This window comes from Phycodurus eques, chromosome 7, assembly GCF_024500275.1.
Source record: "Phycodurus eques isolate BA_2022a chromosome 7, UOR_Pequ_1.1, whole genome shotgun sequence".
In the NCBI taxonomy this organism is placed as follows: Eukaryota; Metazoa; Chordata; class Actinopteri; order Syngnathiformes; family Syngnathidae; genus Phycodurus; species Phycodurus eques.
In genome coordinates this window covers 22,974,004-22,996,894 of record NC_084531.1, presented here as the reverse complement: position 1 = coordinate 22,996,894, position 22,891 = coordinate 22,974,004, and the positions used below count along the sequence as shown (strand labels likewise).

The following is a 22,891-nucleotide window of genomic DNA, read 5'->3' as shown; positions in this document are numbered from 1 at the left end:
GAAGACCATGCTTATTTGAACTTGCTACACTCCACGTCAATTTGTGTGCAGATCCATGTGGCTCATGCAGTGGACGCAACACAATTGGCCCCTACATAGACTTGAGTTATGGCCTCAGATTTGGAGGTGCGGATTTTCTTAACAAAGACAGTAATTAACATTTTAAAAAACAAAAACAACAACAATCAATAAACTACTAAAAGAAGAGGAAAGGTCATAGCTTTTATCAGTCACTATAACACATCAATGTAAAAAACCTCTGCTGATTGAAAAAGCAGAATGCTAACCACATCATGAGAAAACCATGATAATATAATTCGGGACTATTTTTAGAGGGGATCTTGGAATAAGGGATACAAAAGGCTATAAAAGAATACACTAAAGAATGGAGTTAGCGCACGAGAGCATGAATAATAGAGCGATCAAGCAAAGGGAATGAGAAGGAGTGTTAAAAAAAGACGAAAGGAGAAAAAGAGGAGCATTGCAACTAGTGTTAGGTTTCATATCCATACCAACAGGAAAAGAATAGATCTTTCCATGATATACAAGGCCTTCTGCAACACATATTATCAATATCCCTGCTGGAATCATGTTTCCTGTGACTGGATGTGGATTCATTTGTGTTCATGTGCTAAAGAATAAACAAGACACACATGCACCTGTATGTTTGTTTTGTACAATATTTACAATCAACGTTTGTATTCCGATGCAATAATATTTGATCAAGTCCCTGAATCCCAAACTGAAGGCAATAAAAATCAAGTAATTCATATCTTGGACTGCAGTAGCTCAGTTCCTACGAACCTGGTCTTAATGACCAGAAGGTCATTGGTCTCAATCCTGCTCCTGTGACAAAAACAGCATAAATTCAGAGACAATAATAAGCGTTCTAGTCTATTGTATTATTGAAGATTTGCCAACAGAGATGTTGCTATGTACCAGAGAGTTCCGTAAGCCTTTAGCTGCAACTCTCACCTCATTGCTCACTCTGCGCTGTGCCCTTAAAGTCTTCTTTACAGGATAGCCACTCCTCGGAAGAGAGGCAACACTTTCTCCTTTCATAGAAAATGTGTTTTACCGTGGATTGATGAAAATCAAGGCTTTTGGAGATACTTTTGTGACCAGTTTCAGCTTCATACAATTATAAGATTCTTAATTCGAGGTATTCAGAGAGCTCTTTTACGCGAGGCATGATCCACATCGGGCAATGCGTCTTAAAGATTGGAAAAACTTGTCTCATCTATTGGACTTGTGGCTGGCTTACTCCTGACTCTTATTAATGCTTGAAGAAGTCAAGGGGTTCACATGCTTTTTCCACCCTGTTGTGTTAAAAGATATTCATTTAAACTTGTTTTCTTTCAAGTTTCTGAATAATTCATATTTCTCTATACAGGCATATCCAATATCCACAATGTAGCTGTTTTATATAGTTGGAATTATCCTTTAGAATGGTGCACATCCAGTAATTGTGTTTCTTAGTTTGGAACCCTCAACTGGCACATAGATACAGTATACGTACCTAGAACTGTTATACTGTAGATTATATTCTTAATATTCTGGATTACTAGAATCATTGTTTGATGTTCTGTGTTTGTGAAAGTTATTTATTGTCTTAACTTATGGAATGCGACCTTTCTTGCTGTAGCCTTGACGACACAGAAGTATAGTTTTAGGGCAGAAGTCAATAGTACTTGGGCTTTGGACTTTTAAGTAGTTGATGGGAGGGATGCTAGTCCGCTTCCTGAACACTGTCGACGTGCATGGCACCACTGCTTCCCTGTAGCCCTTGATGGATATCATAATGAGCTTAATGCGTTATTTGAAAAAAGAGAACAGTGATAATTAATTAATTACCCTCCATGCTAAAACATAACCGGGAAAAGCTACATTAGAGAACATTGGGAACATGATTAATGAAGGTAAAAAAGATAACGTCTTTGGAACAGCCGCGGAAAACACACAAACTGTTATATATTATGTGGAGGATGATTGATGATTACACAATTATTTTTTTAAACTCAGAAAACACATGAAAAAGGTCAGAACTGATTGTTATATTTGCTTACTTTTTATTGAGTGCTGTATGTGCTAAGAGAGAGGATCTATGATCCCTGTTTACCATCCAAATCCTCTTTAATTTCTGAATCCCTCGCTAATTTGTCATCTTCTCCTCCCCTTGTAGATTCCTTCTCTAACATGCATAATCTTTCCTTTCATCCTCTCCCCATCCACTCTCATCACCTTTCCTTCTCTCCTCCATTCTTGCACCCAAACTCTATGGCCTGATTCTATTGAATTATTCTTTCCTCTATCCATGAGGATCTGAAGGCGGGGTGGAGGATTGGTTGTTAGTGGACAGATGAGTAGGGAACTGGAGGGTTAGTGGGGGAGGGCACGTCGCTGGATAATTAAACATCAATTTGGGACGATGATGAAAAGAGCAGCAAGATGCCAAACAAGGAGATTGTGCGTTGGACAACCGCCGGCGCTCTGCTGAGTTCAGCATTCGTCCAAGAACAGAGAGGAAATGTGAGGCAAGACAGGGGAGATGAGAGGCCAAACAGATTAGAACAACATGAAAAGAACATGACTTAAAAGTATGGAAAGCCAACATCAAATGAAAAGAGAACATACAGGGAGCAAGATCAGTGATGCAGGAAAACTGTTTGAGAGCAAACATTCCATCTTCTAGGCAGGAAGTGGGGGAAAATGAGCACACCAAAACACACAAATTATGCAAAGTAGAAGGAGAGACAGACTAACACGCAGACATGAAGAAAAAAAAGGATGAAAAAGCCTGCGGACACATACTGTAAGAGAAAATAGGTACGACAAATAGGATTAGGCTTTTTCGTGTCTGTGAACTACGAACTCATTTTTTAGTTGCCACAAATACAGCAGGTGCCAGCAATGTGTATCCTTGTTGGTATGTGCATGTGTTTCCTATTTTGGCCTAGGTGTGCATGAAGTGAGTCATGCAGTTAGATACCAAGAGCATTCAATAAGCACATCGGCCAGAGCCAAACAGTGGACAACATGTTATGTTTATATACGTTAATGTATTTTTTTGCGCGCTTGCAAGAATGTGGAAACAACTACATACACAACTTCCTTGAAACAGAGGCACGGCATGGGCCAAGGAGAAAACTGTTAAAATGCTCTCTCACAAACACTATAGATTAGAGCTCCATCAAGGCCAAATTGTTTATAAAACTGAGCACAGATGCAATAGCATAATTCCTCCTTGGCCTATGCACCACCTCTATACAAAATCTCTTGGCAATCATTTAAGTAAGAAAGTATTCCTACTATAATGCAAACAAACACACAGACCGAAGACAATAAACTAAGACAGTAAACTAACTTTGCATTACCAGCAGTCTGTGTAGCTTTGCAGAGCCTTCTTGTACGTCCATTAGATGGAGTCATGAATATTTATTTATTTTGAAATATTAAAAGCAAGAATCAATGTCTTAATTTAACCAAGGCCCGGAACACACATAAAGACAACCGGCTTGTTTTTGAGCCGATTTTGCCCCTTCCCGACCAAGCATGTCAAACGCCAGACGATCTTCAGTCTTATAAGATTATCCTCTAAGATTGTCCTTAGGTCTTAAGTGTGTTAAAATAGGATCTGTCGCGATTTTGGGGTCCGAAACTGGTCAGTCGACAATCTTAAAGAACAAACGTGTTCAATATTTGCGACCAAAACTCTTCATGTGAGTAGTGAAACCGACTTCTCCCGCATTATGATGCTGAGAATGGTGACGTGGAAAACAATGTCGCCAATCAAAGAAGCATCAAAGACTGATGAACACGGAAGCATCCTTAAATGAAATCAAAAATGTCTTACCTGATGTCATTTTATGAATAAAAGTGGGTTCCCCGGAAGGCAAAAAGTATTTTCCAAAGCAAGTCGTTTTTTGACAACAAGGCTCTTGGCTCGGGCAACCTTCGGGGACACTCGGGAAACATCGGTGCGTATTCTTCTTCTTTGGTTTTGTGGGATCAAGTGTGATCACACGAGACTTCAAGATCGGCAGTGCAGCAGAATCTTTATGTGTGTTTTGTCTGCTTTGTTGAGATTCTCGGAGCACACCACACACAATGACAAAAACTGTCGAATGGATGATTTTGTATCTTTATGTGTGGGGTGTGTAGCAGATAAAAAATATCGAAGAGTGAAAAAGTCTCTATGTGTGTACCAGGCCAAACTATCTTGTTCAGAATTACACATCTTTGTTAGTTTCATCATTAACCCTTCAACTTCTGAAATAATCCCTCTTTTTCCTCCATTTCAGATAAATTACATAACCGTCCCAAATTTACTCAGTTCGACAGATTTGAATTCACACCTTTATCACTCTCACAAAAGACGACGACAGTAGCCTCTTCCTTGGGACCACCTCAATAGAGCTTATAAATCTACAAAGTGGCGACCTATTAACAAGAAAACATCACATCGCAAATGGTTCCTGGTTCTCTTAAAGCATGAATAACAATGTACCATAGTTTATAGTTTTTCCCCATTAATGAATGAGAGACATACATGCACCTCTCCCTACTGTACACTGGAAAAAATATCCGCTCATTCGCCCACACCAACCGCAACATGCATACTCCGCTTCATCACCTGCTCCAACACTATCCCCCTTGAGACTCAGTTATCATCCACCAGCACACACACACACACACACACACACACACATTAACATACAGATGTCACTCCTTTTAATTAACGTGATCACCCTGGGCAATGAAATGCGGGTGGATTTTATGGAAGACTACACTCAGCAGCAACTGCACAATCTACCACCGGGAAGTAATGTGAGCAGTCCGGATGAAGCCCCTGTGGTGTTGTCTGTAATAAGGGTTGAACATGCTTGCAAAGCAGATGAGAAAAGTACCTTGATATTTTCTTATGCCATGCCTGTAAAGTTTAAGAGTCATTAAGAGTTGGTCATTGATGAATAAGGACATTTTGCAATCTCTCACGCAAATGTTGTTTCCAAAATGGAACAAATCTGATACATTTCATTACATCAAGCCTATCTTTATTATGAGTTACCTAGCATAATTCCATTATCTAAAACCACTTTAAATTTGGTATTGATTTTTCCCATCATATCAAGAACCTGCAATGGGATTTATTGTCCAATATTGCTTTTAAAGAGATGCATGTTTATGTCCTTGCAGTCAACTGATCATATCTGACACCACAAGATTTTAAAGTACATAGTGTCCAAGTTAAAAGTAATGCCTGAAGTATAACTATAGTATTTTGTCTTAATTTAGTGTGACATATTTGCTTGCTTCCAGTTCAGTATGTCATATAAATCGTCAAACGTGACATAGAACATATGTCCCATGCTGTCTCCCCAAACACATTTAAGGCACGATACTTGAACAACCGCAATAAAGACACAGACCTACAGGGTACTGTTAAGTGTGACATGTATCAGCATTATTACTGACAGGTATTCTTAGTCATGAGGTAAAATTAGATTTTTTCCTGACAAGGAAAATCAGTGACCAGTTGGCTATAATGCATGTGAGATGTTTTTTTATTCACTAATCAGTTTACATAGACACGCCACTGGATTTAATTGCTTGTGCCGGGATTACTAATAATGACACAGCTTGTATTAAGACGTCAACTCTACGGTTCTTACAGGTGTTAAGACATTATTTAAGTACAGCGCCCCATCCACAAATAAGAATGTGACTCCTTCGTTATGTTATTTGAAGTCATATATCAAGATTGCCCATGTATTATTCTGCTCTAACTCCCCTGTTACACAGCAAAACTGGATAAAAGTCATACAGATCCACCATTCTGAATGACCGTGCAACTAAACAGACCAGTTAAAATAAATAAATAAAAATAAAGGAATAATATTGTCTCTATTTGGATGTAGTTATTCTTTCAGATATAAAATGACTAAAACACAGATGTCCTATTACGAACAGTCTATTGGAATTAAAATTATATGACTTTTATTTTAATAGGCATAAAAACACTGCAACCAAAAGAGTGTCTGTTTTGAGCACCATTACAGTATACTGCATCCATGTTTTCCTGTTCTCTCTGCTCCTCTACAATTTCGTTCCCTGCCCTATATTTTCCTCACCCTTCTCCTTTCAAAGTAAAGTGCCTCAGGTCTGCTAATGGATATTGACCAAAGAGACAGGAGGCAGGAGGAACTACATGAACATGCACATGCACTTATTGTGCATTGCTTTTTATTTTATACCTCAAAAGGGATATCTGGTGACGCATCCCCTAATGGATTCTCATAGGGTACGACCGTTATGCTAAGATAAATCACAAAGGTAGCTATTTGATGAATTTAGATTCGCAGGGCATTGATCGGAACTGGACTGTTCTGGTTGCAAGACGTTTGACCTATCATCCGAGCAGGCTTCATCAGTTCATGCAACAAGGCTTAGGACAAACTAGTCTCAGTTGGTGTGGAGAAATTCAACGTTTGGGGGCACACCCCAAAACCACGGATGGTATCATTCTTTTGGAATAAAAAAAAAATAAACAGTTGTTAGGGCACCTGGAAGAGTGGCCACTGGTTGTCCACAAGAGTCATTAGGTGTAAACTGATATTCTATTCAGTTGTAAAGTGGTAGTGGAGCTGCCTAACAGCCAAGGAGGCCATGTTTTTGTGTTATTTGTTGGAGGCAGAATTATTAAGTTTCTTTCCTTTATCTGTTTGTAAGAAGAGTGAGTGAGGAGTATTTGTTTGCTTCGTGCATGCCGTACATCTGGCAACCTGGCCACCGGCGGGGTATGAGACAAGGGCTGAGTCTCGCTCATTGAGCAAGTATCACGGAGGGAACTCCAAAGATGATTACATTTGCACTCAAGGGTTATCTTTTGGATGAAATTGGGAAAACAAAAATGAAGAGCAACATGCAAGATTGGCAACTCAAAGATAAAGAACACAACTTCCTACGAGGTGTACCTTCATCTGTCTGATGCAGCTAATTTAACTTTAAAGTTTTGACCACCAACACGAGATTAAAAATGAACTAAAGTTAAAGTCAGTTATTTATTTAATTGAGAAGAAAATTAAGTGATTGATAATATGGAGGCTGGAATCTGGAAACGACTGTATAACATAAAAAAAAAACTGAGATCGCAATTATAGCATAAACGTATACATAGACTCCATATTGAGGCTTTTCACGAGACCCTCTTCGCTCCCGAGCCAGCGCTGTCAACATACCAAACGTGTGCTCTCACAAGTGAGTCTTCTAGGCAACCAATCAGAGGAAAGGTGGTCCTCGTAGTCAAATATGGACAAATTGGATACAAAACTGGGTCAAACGGAAGTAGCTGTCAGAGGGGCCTTTTTTGGACACATGTATGACAAAACAAAGTTGTTGTTGTTTTATGAAATTGACACCTTTATACTAAGTCCATGTTAGAGATTCACTCTATGGAGGTCAAAATAGCCAAAATATGGGACCTTTAAGTAAAAATGTCAAAGAAAAGAAATAAGTGTCCATGAGTATGATATAAACTACAACACCAACAATAAAACAATCAAGGAAATTATTCGTGGAGCCATTTGGTGATAAAGCTCAAGAGAGAAGTGTTTAAATGTGTTCAACAGTCACCCTCCTCAAATTTGGCTTATTTAGATCGTCATATCTCTGTTTCACTGCAGAACTCTTCATATTTTCAGTTGATGAGGCATTTATTACTGCATGACTGGGCTAATCTCCATGTGTATCATCTATCATCTCCTCTCATCCACACAGAAGCAGTAGTCTCCAGATTATCACGCAAATGCACACAGACACTCAGCAGCAATTATGCAGACCATCTAAGGGGGTTTTACTAACAAGCCTGATATGCAGAGAGACACTTTTCTTTTTTTAAACTGAACATTTAGACATGTGGACAGACCCACCTGTACACCAGTGTGTCATCCCCTGAACTGTTGTATTGGACCTGGAACATCCTGACTCCTGACATAGGTGTCTGACTGCTCCATCTAATGAGGGCAGAGTTTCCTGTCAGCTCCACCAAGGAAACCCTGCGATCTCCTGCTTTCGTCTCATTGTTAGGCATCAAGACTTTCGAAGAGGTTAGGATGTCAGAAGGAGCAGGTTCTCTGGCCTCTGACGGGTCTCTGCTACGGCTTGTGCTGTTTGCCAGATGGGGCATTGGTGTAACAACCAGTTCCACTCTTCCTGTGGATTCACCTGCCGCATTTGAGGCAATGCAGGTAAAGTTCCCTGCATCCTTTAGAGAGGTGACATTGATCTCCAAGCTTCCATTTGGGAAAACCAGTGTTCTGAAAGAAATCATGAACAAATATGCCAATTTGCTTTCTAAATATTTAAGCCTGGGAAATACATGGGTCATGTGGTTAGCGTACCTGCCTCAGAATTTTGGGTTCAAATCTTGGCTCAGGGCTTTCTGTATGGAGTTTGCATGCTGTCACCTAGACGTACATGGGGTTTGTCTCGGTAATCCAGATTCCTCCCGCATTTAAAAAATTTACATGGTAAATTAATTGAAGAGTCATCAATGTAAATGTGAGCGTCAACGGTTGTTTGTCTATATATGCCCTGTGATTGACATGCAACCATTTCAGTGTGTAGCCTACTCTGCCTCTCACTAAAAGTCAACTGGGATAGGCTCCAGCTCATCTGTGAACCTGAACTGGAAAAGCTATACAAATATGGATGGCTGGATATTTAAGTAAGTTAGAATGCCTTATTGACTGAGGGTTTGATTTGGGAAGAGTTGAGAAATTTCTTTTATCAATCTTCTTTTTTTAAATCAATCTTCGTCTTCTTCTCATTTCCAGGTAACTTTTAACATTCACTGCTAAAATCCTAAATGTCAGTGACTGGGACTATGGTGATATGACTATTCCAACGACACCTCAAATAGTCCTGTCATACATTTCTAAAAGTTACTGGGGTGAAATATTTGTGTAACTACAATATCTGCTCCAACAGCAATTTGGGATAATAATAATAATAATAAAACAGATAAGGTAGAAAAGCACTTCCAATCCATCCATTTTCCACAATTTATCCTGTTCAGGGTCATGGGTGAGCTGCAGCATATCCCAGATGATTTTCATTAAAAACTGCCTGACTGCCGGCCAGTCACAGGGTACATACTTTGTATAGACAGACAACTATCCACACTCATACTAGCTCCTATGGGAAATTAATAATGTTCAATTAACAAAAACATGTGTTTTTGAAATGTAGCTTGACAACACAGTGCCTGGAGAAAGCCCATGGCACAGGGAGAACATATAAAATCCGCACAAATGTCTGAGCTGAAATTTGAACCTCTGACTGTGAGGCAGATAGGTGAGACAAAAAAACAAGCAACAAGAAAAAACAGTTTGACAATTTACAACACATGAAAAAAGAGCTCCAGAGTTTCTGACCTAAGATCTTTCTCCAAATTATCAACTGAAGTGAAACGTACTCTCCGTATTAATTGATGCATGTAATGGTATGCACCCTCCCCAGCTTTAAAGATGAAGAACAAATAATTGCTGTAGACTATCTATTAAACTATCTATTATGGTATGGAGCTCATGTAAATACCTTGTCCCATTAGAAATTAGTCGCCCTGCAGGACTGATCCAGTGGACTTCTGGTTCTGGATCGCCATTTGCTTTACATTTGAGACTGGCAGGGTGGCCCTCCATTGTCACTGTTTGAGGTGACTTGCGGGTTAACACTGGCGGATCACAGATAAATTCCTAAGGGGAGGAAAACATGTATTTATATAATGTAGCTGATTTATTTTCTTGATATAAAATATATCTTTATTTATGGACTATATTGTCACCTCTTCAGGTATTGTCCAGAAGTATTTGGCACTAAGGTCTTGGGGTGAAGCACACGTCTCCAAGTCATCCTCTCGGGTCAGTCTTCTCAACCACAGAAGTTCACAATTGCAATGGAGAGGGTTACCACCAAAACTCAAAACCAAGGATGACAGGGGACTGCCTTTGGATTTTGCATAAACCGGGATTCTCAGGAACAGAGGGTCAGGAGGAATTTTTTTCAGTTTGTTGGATGTCATGTCCAGCCTGCACAAATAAAAGCATATGGTTTGACAGTCACAAATAAACACAAAAGAGATCGTCACTGGTCCCTAGTAATTTATTCTTTCAATGCCACCACAATATCAGCGAAGTGAATGGACACACTGAAGCATCATACTATTTACATTTACATATAGTGATTTTCTTACCTGGCAAGCTTGTGTAGGTTGGTGAAAACTCCTTGGGGAACATTTTCAATGAGGTTATGATCCATATTTAAGGTATTGACATTTGTTAGGCGTCCAACTGTGTCCCAAGGAACTTCTGCGAGATTATTGTAGCTGAGGTCCAAATCCTCTAGTGTGGACAGGAAGTCATCAAAAGCATGGGGAGATATGGAGTGAAGCTGGTTATTGGCCAGAATTAGATGGCGAAGGTTAGTCAGGCCTTTGAAATGATCATCCTATAAGAAGCAAAAATAAATGAATACATACTAAAACTCTACAATACCTTATTGAAAACCCGCTCATTCTGGCATCAAAGAACGGTTTTCGAACAAAAGTTCATTTTCATTTAAGTGTACCAGGTTTTGCTAGGGACTTCTAGGGCAAAACCCATCTGGACACACTATGTACGAGTCTTCATATGTCGTGGATGAACGCTGTATTTGGCAACTGCCATTCGTGGTTACATTCGGCAGGCATGTTGCAGCAGCCTGTGTGCGCGGGGCGTGTTCACGGACACTGTGAAAATGGGAGGGAATGTGTTCTTTGGTTGTTTTGTAATGCAGTACATCATTGAAAAAATTTATTACTAGGAAAATTATTATTTGCATCAGAATGCTTAGTTAAAACACTGTGCGATCACACTCTCATAATATGGAATTTATTTTGTTTTGTAATATAAGAATATCCATCCATCCATTTTCTGAGCCGCTTATCCTCACTAGGGTCACGGGGATGCTGGAGCCTATCCCAGCTGTCATCGGGCAGGAGGCGGGGTACCCCGTGAACTGGTTGCCAGCCAATCGCAGGGCACATACAAACAGACAACCATTCGCACTTACATGCACACCTATGGGCAATTTAGAGTCTCCAATTTATGCATGTTTTTGGGATGTGGGAGGAAACCGGAGTGCCCGGAGAAAACCCACGCAGGCACGGGGAGAATATGCAAACTCCACACAGGCGGGGACAGGGATTGAACCCGGGCCCTCAGAACTGTGAGGCTGACGCTCTAACCAGTCGGCCACCGTGCCGCCAATATAAGAATAGATAAGATAAAATATTTTGTCAATATAGTCAGCCAGAGCTGCAAAGGAATGCAAAATTTTCAATGTCTTTTCACCATCATTCCTGTCATACTGTGTTGTGTGCTTTTGTTTGCACATTAAGAACAAAAGTCCTGTTTTTCTTTTAATTCCTCAATTTAAAAAAAAAAACACCATTCAGGCATGCTTTTGAGATTTTATGGTGAAAGCTGCAGCTGGCTACAAGTGTGGACTGGGTGGCAACAATGAGGAAATGAAATGCTAGTACTGTATGTTGAGGTCAATAGCCTGTCTGCAACATCTTCTTTTCCTTTCAGCTTGTCCCGTTAGGGGTCGCCACAGCGTGTCATCCTTTTCCATGTAAACCAATCTCCTGCATCCTCCAGGGTGGATCACCTTTTGGACACTCTTGACAAATTTTACCTCTCTTCTTTCAGGATTTCCAATGCATTTCACCCCCCACTTTTACCTGGACCACCTAGTCATACTCCTTCAATATATCCTGGGCCAAATATCCTGTTCTAATGCTTACAGATCCAATACCTAAATTAGAATTAAGGAATTGCTAAGGAAAGTCCAGTAAGTATTGCGCATGCAAAGGTATTGTGATTCTTGTAGGTTGATAGGTCTGTATAGTAACTATTGGTCATTTAATTTGTGTTGGGTAACTTCATTATTAAAAATCTATACATCCCAATTCAAAACAAACATTAAGCCATCCATCAAGTTTACCTTAATAACAGTTAATCTATTTGAGTCTAAATGCAGTGCTCTAAGTCGCCGCAGGTCACTAAAAGCTGAAGGAAGGAGCTGACTGATGGTGTTTCTAGACAGAGTCAGATGCAACAGGCTGGTCATGTTGGCAAAGTCCTTCCTACGGACAGCTGGAAAAGAGCAAACACAAAAATAATGAATTTACTGTGGATGAAAGCCTTAAAGGAAAAACAACTTCTTAATTGCTTGTATACAAATAGTTTAGTCTCTGGAGTGCCTGTCCACCCATTAAGTGAAAATAAAAATAAAAAAATATTTTGTTAGCTGCCTATTTCCCAAAATGTGTCTGGAAGTGAGCTTTTCTGAACAATGACTTAGTAGAAAGGGCTGGAGGAAGATCTGCCCTTCCTCCACCACCCATGATGGACTACACGATGTCAAACAGTCAAAAGGTAGGAAAAGCTCCAGTGAATCTTGTTGAGATTACTGTTAACCAACAGCATTAGTTTCTGATAAGTGACACATTGGTGCTCGATTAAGTTGGGGGTGGGTGGGTATTTACGTATATCAATGTGTCCACTGTGGCTCGGTGATGAAACAAAGTAGTATACAATCCAGGCTGTCCTAGTTTGGTTTCGGGTGCACTTCACAGTTTCCACTCACTTTTTTTGGCCTCAGGGTTCAACATGCAGCCACTCCTAGCTCCGTCACTGGGGGTCATGGTAACAAAATCTGTACTGCCCATTGGCCGAGCAAAATATGGAGCGGGTCTTTTGTGTTTTTCAAATGATTCACTCAAATATTATGTGTAGGAGTAATTAATCAGCAAGCAAAATAAAACAGTGACTCCATTGTCCCATGCTCAAAGTAGGGACTACGACATAAATAACTACAGCTGTGCGATGAGCATAATGGTGCAACAAGTGACATTTTATGAGTAGTACATGCTCACTTGCATGATAACTCTTGTTTAGTCTAGTTGTGTCCTTTCTGTCTGGGCACTTGAAATATATTTTCTTATAATTCAGTTCAGGCAAGATTGGCATACTAGTTCCAACAAAAAAAATATATCATAATAATTATAACATAAAGGAATGGATAGTGAGTGATACTTTCTGTTATGAAATAAGAAACATGCTAAAGTGCATTGCTATTTGACGAAACTCGTTTTATGATGCTGTATATTCTCTAACACAATTTTAGTCCACAGTATAATAGTGTCAGCAATTCGATCACGGAACAGGCCAAATTACATATGTTTGCTTTGGCTACTGTACTGTATGTACTAAAACAATACATTTTCATTGTACGCTCATAGTATTGCTACTGCTCAGTATGCTGGCGTTTTAGCAACAATGGGTTATTTACCTTCTTCAATTATTGTGGGGTACAATTGAAATAATGTTGCTACGCTACCTGTGATGAAGTTCTCTTGAAGCCGAAGCTCCACGGTGCGTCGGTCTATAGCAACAGGAACAAATAGCAAGCCTGTCTTGGAGCAGAGGATAGCGAGCGATGGTGACAGGCTCTGGCACATACAACGTTTTGGACACTGCTGCCCCTTGCATCCTGCTGCCACCAGCAACAGCAAAGACAACCACAGCCGTTCCATGATCGACCACGGGGAACAAGGCGACTGGAAGAAAGAATTAGATAAGGATACAGAATTTATGTTTATTCATATCACTTAATGAAATGCAACACTCACTGTGTTAAAGCAGACTAACGTGCTAAAGTGCCGTCAGAAAGATCCAGATCCAGATCCAGAATTTCCTTTGGAGTCAACAATGTTTTCATAACAAACATAAGAAAATGTAGTTCAATGTAGTACTCTAATTATTCACCGAGTTGGCTTTCACATAGCCTATTTTTTTGTCAATCAGTCAACGTTGCATTCATAATCATGATTGATTGGTAATCTGTCCATGCTTCAGCTTTCCGATGACCATGAACACAATAAGTGATATCAAAAGTGAATGTCCAGAATTTTTACATGCTTAACTGCTATGCTATTCATATTAAACAAAGTCAACAAGCTATATCCATCCATTTTCCATACCACTTCTTTTCCTTAGGGTCCTGGGTGAAGTGGAGCCTATCCTGATAACTAACTCTGGCCTTATTTGCTAACTTCAAACTCCGAAAATCTGAGTGCAGCTTTTGATACCGTCTTGTATACCATTCTCCTAAACAGACTTAACCAAATTGGCATCACACACACACACTCCTCCAGTGGTTCAGTTCCTCCCTTTTGTTTGTTAAAAGGAAATCATTCAAATCCCATCACTCCTCCATTTATACTGGTGTGCCCCAGGGCTCTGTCTTGGGTCCCCTCCTTTTTATCATTTACATCCTATCTCATGGCAATATCCATCTATCCATGTTCTGAGCCGCTTATCCTCACAAGGGTTGCGGGAGTGCTGCAGCCTATCCCAGCTATCTTCGGACAGGAGGCGGGGTACACCCTGAACTGGTTGCCAGTCAATCGCAGGGCACATACAAACAAACAACCATCCACACTCACATTCACACCTACGGGCAATTTAGAATCTTCAATTAACCTACCATGCATGTTTTTTTTTATGTGGGAGGAAACCGGAGTGCCTGGAGAAAACCCACGCAGGCACGGGCGAGAACATGCAAAGTCCACACAGGCGGGGCCGGGGATTGAACCCAGGTCCTCAGAACTGTGAGGCAGGCGCTCTAACCAGTCACCCACCGTGCCGCCTCATGGCAATATTTTCCATAAATTTAACCTACACTTTCACTGCTACGCAGATGACACCCAGCTCTACCTCGCCACCAAACCCACGGCCACTTTTGCTCATCCTCCTAAAAACGGAGTATGTGCATGGACAGATCACAAGAACCTGGAATATCTTAAATCTGCTAAGAGACTAAATGCGAGGCAGGCTAGATGGGCTGTGTTCTTCACTAGATTCAATTTCACATTATCCTACCGACCTGGTTCTAAAAATGGTAAGCCAGATGCTTTATCGCGCATTTTCTACACAGATAATTCTTTTTCCGACCCTAAAACCATTTTGCCCAAGTCATGTTTCGTTTCTGCTTTTGTTTGGGAGATTGAGACTGCGGTAAAGTAGGCCCTGAAGACCACTCTTAGCCCTGAAAATTGCCCTCAAAACAGGCTTTATGTGGTTCCGACCTTAAGGGGAAGAGTCATCTACTGGGCTCACACTAACCGGACTGTATGTCACCCAGGCATTGCCAAGACTCAATCTGTGGTCGAATAGGGCTTTGGTGGCCCCAATGTTAGAAGGGATGTTACCAATTATGTCAATGCTTGCCACGTATGGCAAGCATTGATATGTGCTGTCCCCTGGTTCGTGGATGGGGGCCCTGTCTTCACTGTGAGGCGGCTGTTGTCGTCTCGTCGAAGTGGGAGGGGTTTTCAATATCTGGTGAACTTGGAGGGCTACGGCCCTGAGGAACGTTCATGGGTGCCGTCTGCGTTTATCATGGATGACTCGCTCATTCGGGACTTCCTCATTCGTTGCGCATCCGTGGGCTCCGGGGCCGGTCGTTAAAGGGGGGCGGGGGGGGGGGGGGCGTACTGTCATTGGTGTGTGTTTCGGTTGTTGTTTTCCCCCTGTCTCGTACACACCCGTTCCTGAGATCATCTTCACCACCTGTGCCTCGTTCACCTTAATTACCCCTTGCATTTAACCTCGTGTCTCATTCTTTCTAGTCGCCAGTTCGTTGTACCTTGTCGTCACGTTCCAGCATTCCTTGTTTCCACGTCACAGACTCACAGTAAGACTACACCCTGTTCCGATTATCGACCTCGCCTTTTTGCCTCACGTTTTTGGATACTGTTGCCTTTTTTGGATTGCCTGCCTGTGTACCGACCTCTGCCCGTATATTCAACCTCTCTTTTTGAAACTGTCCATTTGTTTTGGAGTCATGCATTTTTGGGTCCTATCCTCTGTTCCTTTCATGACACATAAACAGTAGTGTTCATAATTTCACTTATTAAACATCAATCGTCTACGTCCATCCCTCACCCCACACACTCTGCACTGGTCGACAACCAATTTCAAGTTTCAAGCGTGTTTGGCTTTAACATTCAAAGATGAAGTTTTTATGTAAACTTAGCACAATTATGTCGTCATTTTGCATCTCATCTACTTCATCTAACAATAACAAGTTTCTAATTTCCGCAACCCAAGAACTGTACAGTGTGCAGCACCAAGAAGTACTGGTCTGCGTGCAAGGGAGCCAAACATCTGACACACTGTCCTGTCCTACATTTGAAATAAATTATTTAACTCAGCAGCTTTAATATTACTTATCTCCATGTTGTAACACACAAAAATGTTAAAGCTCTTTGCACTTCAATTATTTTGCTACAGTCTTCAAGGATTCAGTTGGCCACAGCTTTTAGCACTTTGGGCAGCTAGTTATGTGACAATTTCTCTTTTTGCCCTGACTTGAAACATATGATGTGTTGTGTGTGGGCTCAGACTACATTATGCTGCACAGCTTGAACTTGCCGAGTTCTTTTGATTAGCCAACTTGATTAGCCAACTTGGCTAATCAATAACAATAATTAGCTTTTCTGCTAAATTTCTACTCTCTGTGTTTTAACCCAAGAATTATACTAAATTTTAGTACCCTTATGTTAAATAAATAAAAATGGACAATGGTCATTCAAATAACTTGAAAATGACAAGAATGGAATTTGACAACATGAATATTAACAAACCACAAGGTTTCAGAGAGAATTCCCTTTGAACAAACTAAACAAATCCAAGCTTTTTTGAGTTAGATCAACTCTATGTTTACATAGGGCATTACCAGATAACTAGCAACCCTTTATTGCTCAGTGACTGTTTTTTTTTTTTTTTTTTTTTGTCAATGTCTTTATGTCTCAAAAGTGTTCTCTGTCAATTGACTGTCTGTTGTCGCACTAGAGCGGCTCCAACTACCGGAGACAAATTCCTTGTGTGTTTTTTGGACATACTTGGCAAATAAAGATGATTCTGATTCTGATTATATGGAGGAAGCTTGGGCTTGTTCTGGGGCTTCTTTGTTACATCTGGAACAGGGTTTCTTGAATAAAGATACAATGAAATCTCAATTCTGTATTTAGGTGTTCTGGAACAAAATGTGCCTATTGTGAGAACAGCAGATCACGGGTCCTCCAACAGGATATTCTCAAGTTGTCTTCTATGAGCCTTGATCAAAAGCCTACTGAACATCTGTAGGAGGAGCTGACTGACACATGTAGGACTCACATTCACAAATGCTGCCTGATTTTCTTGCAAGCACAAAAAGTCACTCTGCGTGTTTGCCAATTTGCCAGATTGGGCTGCGTGAGGGAGTGTCCTTGGAAATGAGCCTGGTGGGGTGAAAATTTGGCAGCAGAAAGTCGATCTAAACACATGCCTGCTCAGAGCACATCGAAGTCCTTGTGCAAGTTAGACTGCTGGTCTAGCGCCATTTAGGTGAAATTGATCAGGGTGCAGGCAGACAGATACTGATCTCTGCAGACAAGTCGCTAGCAGTTATCACTAGCTCATTCTGTATTTAATAATGGTACCCGCTCACATCATCTATTACCATGGCCAGAGCAATGACAATGCTCTACTCACGGGGCCTGATCTTTATTTCGATTTTATATATAGCACCAGAGACGTGTATACTGTTTTTTAGAGCCATATTAATCAAAATAAATTTATGACTAATTGATGAAGCTGTTTGGAATTTGGAATGGTGGAAATCAGTGGTTAGCATATCTGCCTCACTCTTCTGAGGTTGGGGGTTCAAATCCAGGCTTTGGCCTTGCTTTGTGTGTTCTCCATGCGCTTGTATGGGTTTAGTCCAGGTACTCCGGCTTCATTCTAAAAATGTGGGTGCGAGGTATATTAAAGACTATAGATTGTCCGTGGATGTGAAGATGACTGTAAATATGACGATAAGTGCTATAGAAAATGGATGGAAGGATGATTCAGTTGTTAAACACTAATCTGAATTGTATTAAGCAGCTAAAGGCCTTCAGAATCGCAAAAACCCATGTGCCTTAATATTTATGATGGCATTCATTTTTTGTTTTTGTTTTTCACTTCGTCATTTAGTATTTATTTGAGTTCAACATCCTTAAAAATATGAAAGAAATCAGTCTGACAAACCGAGGAGACAAAAATTATTTACAGCATCAGTTTAAACTAATTACACAAGTGAGCTCGGCAGCCGTTAATTTATTTCCTCTCAAATAATGTGAAAAAGCTGCAACGAATAAAATTTCTTGTCTTCAAGTGGCAAATGTTTGTGATTATGTTATTGCAAAGTAAGGCACAAACACACACTGACAGTCTCTTTGTGCCATTTGACAGATTGCTCTCTGCTTTGCATTTGTGAGTCAATCTGCCTGCACCCAGGCAAAATAAAATAAATACATAAATAAAGCACAGTATGCATGTTGAAGTTAACTATTGCAATCAATGGCACAGTTACATAATTGTGTGGTGAAACTGATGTTATTACCCAGAGAAAACCCACACAGGCACGGGAGGAACATGCAAACTCCACACAGGCGGGGCCAGGATTTGAACCCCGGTCCTCTGAACTGTGAAGCAGATGTGCTAACCGGTCAGTCACCGTGACACCTTATATGAAACAATCTCTTAATATTGTGAGTCTTGCAGTCGAATGATTATTGTTGCTGAAAACCACTTTCCAATAATATTACTTTTTGATGACAAAGACACTAAAAGAGAGTGAAGAACACCAAATCAACAATTGAAATTTTAGGCATATTATATTTTATAAAGACATAAGATGTAGTTCTTATGAAAAATAAGGTCGCAAAGGTAATAATGAGTTGTTTTGTTTGCCTACTGTTTTTTCTAATTTGTTTATTTATATTATTGGAACGGTGGCATATATGCTGAGTAAAAATATGTTGAAGTTAATTCTAAATTTGGATACAACGACAGCATTTTTTTAGATTTACTTCTTTCCTCTGCTACCCATTTAAGCCACAATGAAATAATTCCCCCAATCTGTTAGCACGACGGGTAACTTTGTCTTCTATTGTCTGTGGCTTTACAATAAATGTCATACTGTTGATTGCAGACTGTAGCTCGCTACAATGTACAGTAGTAGCATTTTTTCTCAACTTTTTTTCAGCCTTGGTGGAGGTCTTTTTTTAGTTATCCTAAAATTGGACTGAGTAGAGCAATGGATGACTGGAAGAGGCGATTTGCATGCGTGTGAACTCTCCGTTGGAAAATCAGTCCATCTACAGTATGTGCCTTTTTGAGGGTCTCTCTTATGGTGTATCTTGCACTTCCCTAGAGTACTCTGCATCCCACAATGGAGACAGATTACCCTGTCAGCCTCTATTGGCGGACAACACCGTGTCGTCTGTGCGTGGATATAATGTCCTGTATGTGAAGCAAACCATGGAAATAATGATTTAACATATATTGCACATTTGCATATATGGACTTAGCTCTACTTCTTTCACCTGTATGCATAAATATGCCATGCACTGTACATACGCTGTCTTTCATATAATTTAATTCAACATTTGCACAAAGGAAAATCATGGCCGGAGATGTATTTAGTGGTACACTAAGTTAAATATATAGTTCTTCCCTCAGTTATCATCCATTAAGGGCAATGTCTTGGTGAAGATATAAAACGGCTTGGAGCAGACAGCGGAAATTGAGACCTCCATAGCCATGGCAGCAACTGGATGAATAACAGCTGAAGACAATGGCTAATACAAAAAAACAAAAAAACTAAGCGATCCTACAGACTGGGGTCTGTGTCAAAACCGTTGGTAAAAGAAAAAGAAAAAAACTTGGTGGAGGCCTGTATCTTAGCAACAGTCGATGACACATGGATGGTAACAGTGAGGAGGTGGGAAGAGTATGTGTTATGGTTGTGGGGGAGTTGCAAGTGTGTGTATGGGGGCTGTGAGAAAGCACAAGATTGGTCTGGAGATCTGGCAAGTAACGAATGCATTGCCGTCATAGGGTGATGGCTGGTGAACAGAATCCTCATAGCTGAGAATACAACTACACTTGTGCTGTGAGAGTGCTGCTACACTATAGGATAGTGGTCTGTAGTTATTTTTGGCCAAGAGCACTGGGCCTGCTCTATCCTACCACAACACACACACACACACACACATGAAAAAACACAAACTCCACATTCCTTCTAACCGCATGTCATCGTAATAAAAATACCAGATACCTGTTTTCATTTAAGTGAGGCAAGATAAAGGTCTAGTATGTGGCAATCCTTCCATCCATCCATCCATCCATCCATCCATCCATTTTCTGAGCCGCTTCTCCTCACTTGGGTCGCGGGCGTGCTGGAGCCTATCCCAGCTATCATTGGGCAGGAGGTGGGGTACACCCTGAACTGGTTGCCAGCCAATCGCAGAGCACATACAAACAAACAACTATTCGCACTCACATTCACACCTACGGACAATTTAGAGTTGTCAATTAACCTACCACGCATGTTTTTGGGATGTGGGAGGAAACCGGAGTGCCCGGAGAAAATCCACGCAGGCACGGGAAGAACATGCAAACTGCACACAGGCGGGGCCGGGGTTTGAACCCCGGTCCTCAGAACTGTGAGGCAGACGCTCTAACCAGTTGGCCACCGTGCCACCTGTGGTAATCCTATTGCAAGAAAAGATGTGTGGGACTCGGTTTATGCAGTCAGTGAGAAAGAAGAATGTATGCCTATGTCCTATTAGCTGGTGGTGGCGCTCATACATTCAGATGAAATACTGATTTTTAATACCTGCTCAATCCCACAGCAAGCCAAATCATAAGGCGTGGAGGAAAATGTTTCTCTTGCTCAAGAAGTGTTATGCAATAGGTAAAGTTGAAAAATCAACAACAATATTAAAATGGTTGCTTTCCCGAAAAATGTATTACTTTTGTAAATAGAGAAAATAATTACTTCCATAAAATCTCAGTTTTTCCATCAAACTGCTTTTTATAATATCAATCATACTGGGTGATTTTAACCTTTCTGGACCTTCCTGCACAATTACCCCGCCCTCCCCTACCACCAGTGGCCAGGACGAGCATTCAAGTATCGGCACGTTTACATGTTCAAATCACTGTACAACGCTGTTATTGCAACATTCCTGACTGTGTGGTTTTTCTGTATATGGTGAAAATAGGGCTACAGAACACTGACAGTAGGCATACTAACCTTGTAAAGTGTACCCAAGCTCTGCACAGATTGCTGATTGTGATTGTTGTTGTGTCACCCCAACATGAGTCAAACTGCCATTCGCCAATCGCAAGCATTAACTGGCTGAGCCATGCACCTATAGTGCAGTCTATTCAGCTAAGTTTAAGTCATATTTTAGAGAACATCCTGTTTTCCCAGAATTACTTCCATAGTTGTTGGCACCTTTTGCTTTGTTTGTTCATAGTTTTGGCACAGGGAACAATTATGTTGAGTATGGGGTCATGGTTCTGGCACATTTCCCCTGCTATCCGAATCTCATACCAGCTGTGTGACCAAGCTGGCGGCCTTGCAGATACACACACAATGGCACAAACAAATCCCCACATAAATGCACAGGGGCTGATAAACAGAGTTGTTCACACAAACCTTCACCTTGACTTCGTAAAATACATACAGGTAGGAAAAGAAACACACAAACACTTGTGTGGGGATGTCTTGTGTTACACGACTCTTTCTTGTTGTTTCACACTGTACCTTTCAAAATAGTCAGCTCACGTTGGTGCCCTTCCCTTCCAACACTGTTCTCAGTGCATCATCTTTCTAAAATAGTCCTGCCAGTATAGTACATAATGAGGTGGTGCGAGCCCACAGCAACAATGCTTGTCAGTCCATGTTCTATTGCAGGGGTCTCGATCCTTTTATCTTGTGTGAGCTACTTTTACAAAATGAAAGTGCCAGAGAGCTGTTCATGTTTAGTAATATTCATTTAACATTGCTAATTTCCACAGCATGTGAGTGAATATATATATATATATATATATATATATATATATATATATATATTATTATAAATAATAGCACACAGTAAAAATGATAATACAGGACTCATATTGTGTAAAATAACTTAACATATAGATATATATTAAACATTTGTTTTAATTCATACTTAAAAAAAAGAAGCATTCCTGTATAAAAACTCAACTAATATTCACCAACAAGCATAGAAAAAAACTAAAATTATACCTTTGTGTGCATTTTGAAAAAAAAAAATCTTGACCACTTTTTAAACATAAAATGTCACGTTCTAAAATTTTGTGCAGCCAGCCACCCGTAATTCTGCACTCACTCAGCCACAAACACATCCTTGTGCCTCTATCTCTATTCCATGCCATAAATATTACATTGCTTTCCTTGTTTCCTGTTCGCATACTACATACTCTTTGACTTTCTGCCTGTCTGGCATCATTGCCCTATCTCTCGTTGTTTTCCTCAATGCATTATGATGTTATAAATCGTAACCTGTTGGCGGTGGATATTTAACCTGCGCACTGCTCTTCAAAAGCAGCCAAGTGTCCTGCTAAAGCCAAGTGTTTTAAAAAAAAAAAAAAAAAAAAAAAAACCTATGATAATAGCTTGGAACATTCCTGTGGAAACTGGGCCTGCTTCCCTGCTTCGTCTGTCAGGGCTTTGGAGAGAGGTCAAGGTTCATGTACCACTGCGGACAAAATAAATTCTACTCATTATCCATCCATCCATTTTCATTACCGCTTATCCTCACTCGGGTCACGGGCTGCTGGAGCCTATCCCAGCTATATTCGGGTGGGAGGCGGGGTACACGCTGAACCGGTTGCCAGCCAATCGTAGGGCACATAGAAACAAACAACCATTCTCACTC

The 22,891-nt window shown here is 40.5% G+C and overlaps 1 protein-coding gene across 5 annotated transcripts in view; it reads right to left on the bottom strand.

Moving 5' to 3' along the window:
* Positions 1–22,891, bottom strand: part of zgc:172282 (leucine-rich repeat and fibronectin type III domain-containing protein 1-like protein) — a 143,327-nt gene that overhangs the window by 37,993 nt on the left and 82,443 nt on the right. For all 5 annotated transcript variants that reach the window (XR_009768921.1, XM_061682017.1, XM_061682014.1 and 2 more), the window contains 6 exons: positions 13,444–13,663; positions 12,046–12,197; positions 10,253–10,506; positions 9,845–10,088; positions 9,598–9,755; positions 7,929–8,315 (listed from right to left, as the gene is read on the bottom strand). Coding sequence is in view for 4 of the 5 variants with exons in the window: in XM_061682017.1 (XP_061538001.1) it covers positions 7,929–8,315; positions 9,598–9,755; positions 9,845–10,088; positions 10,253–10,506; positions 12,046–12,197; positions 13,444–13,639 (1,391 nt within the window). In the remaining variant the exon portion in view is untranslated. The remainder of the gene's footprint in view (positions 1–7,928; positions 8,316–9,597; positions 9,756–9,844; positions 10,089–10,252; positions 10,507–12,045; positions 12,198–13,443; positions 13,664–22,891) is intronic.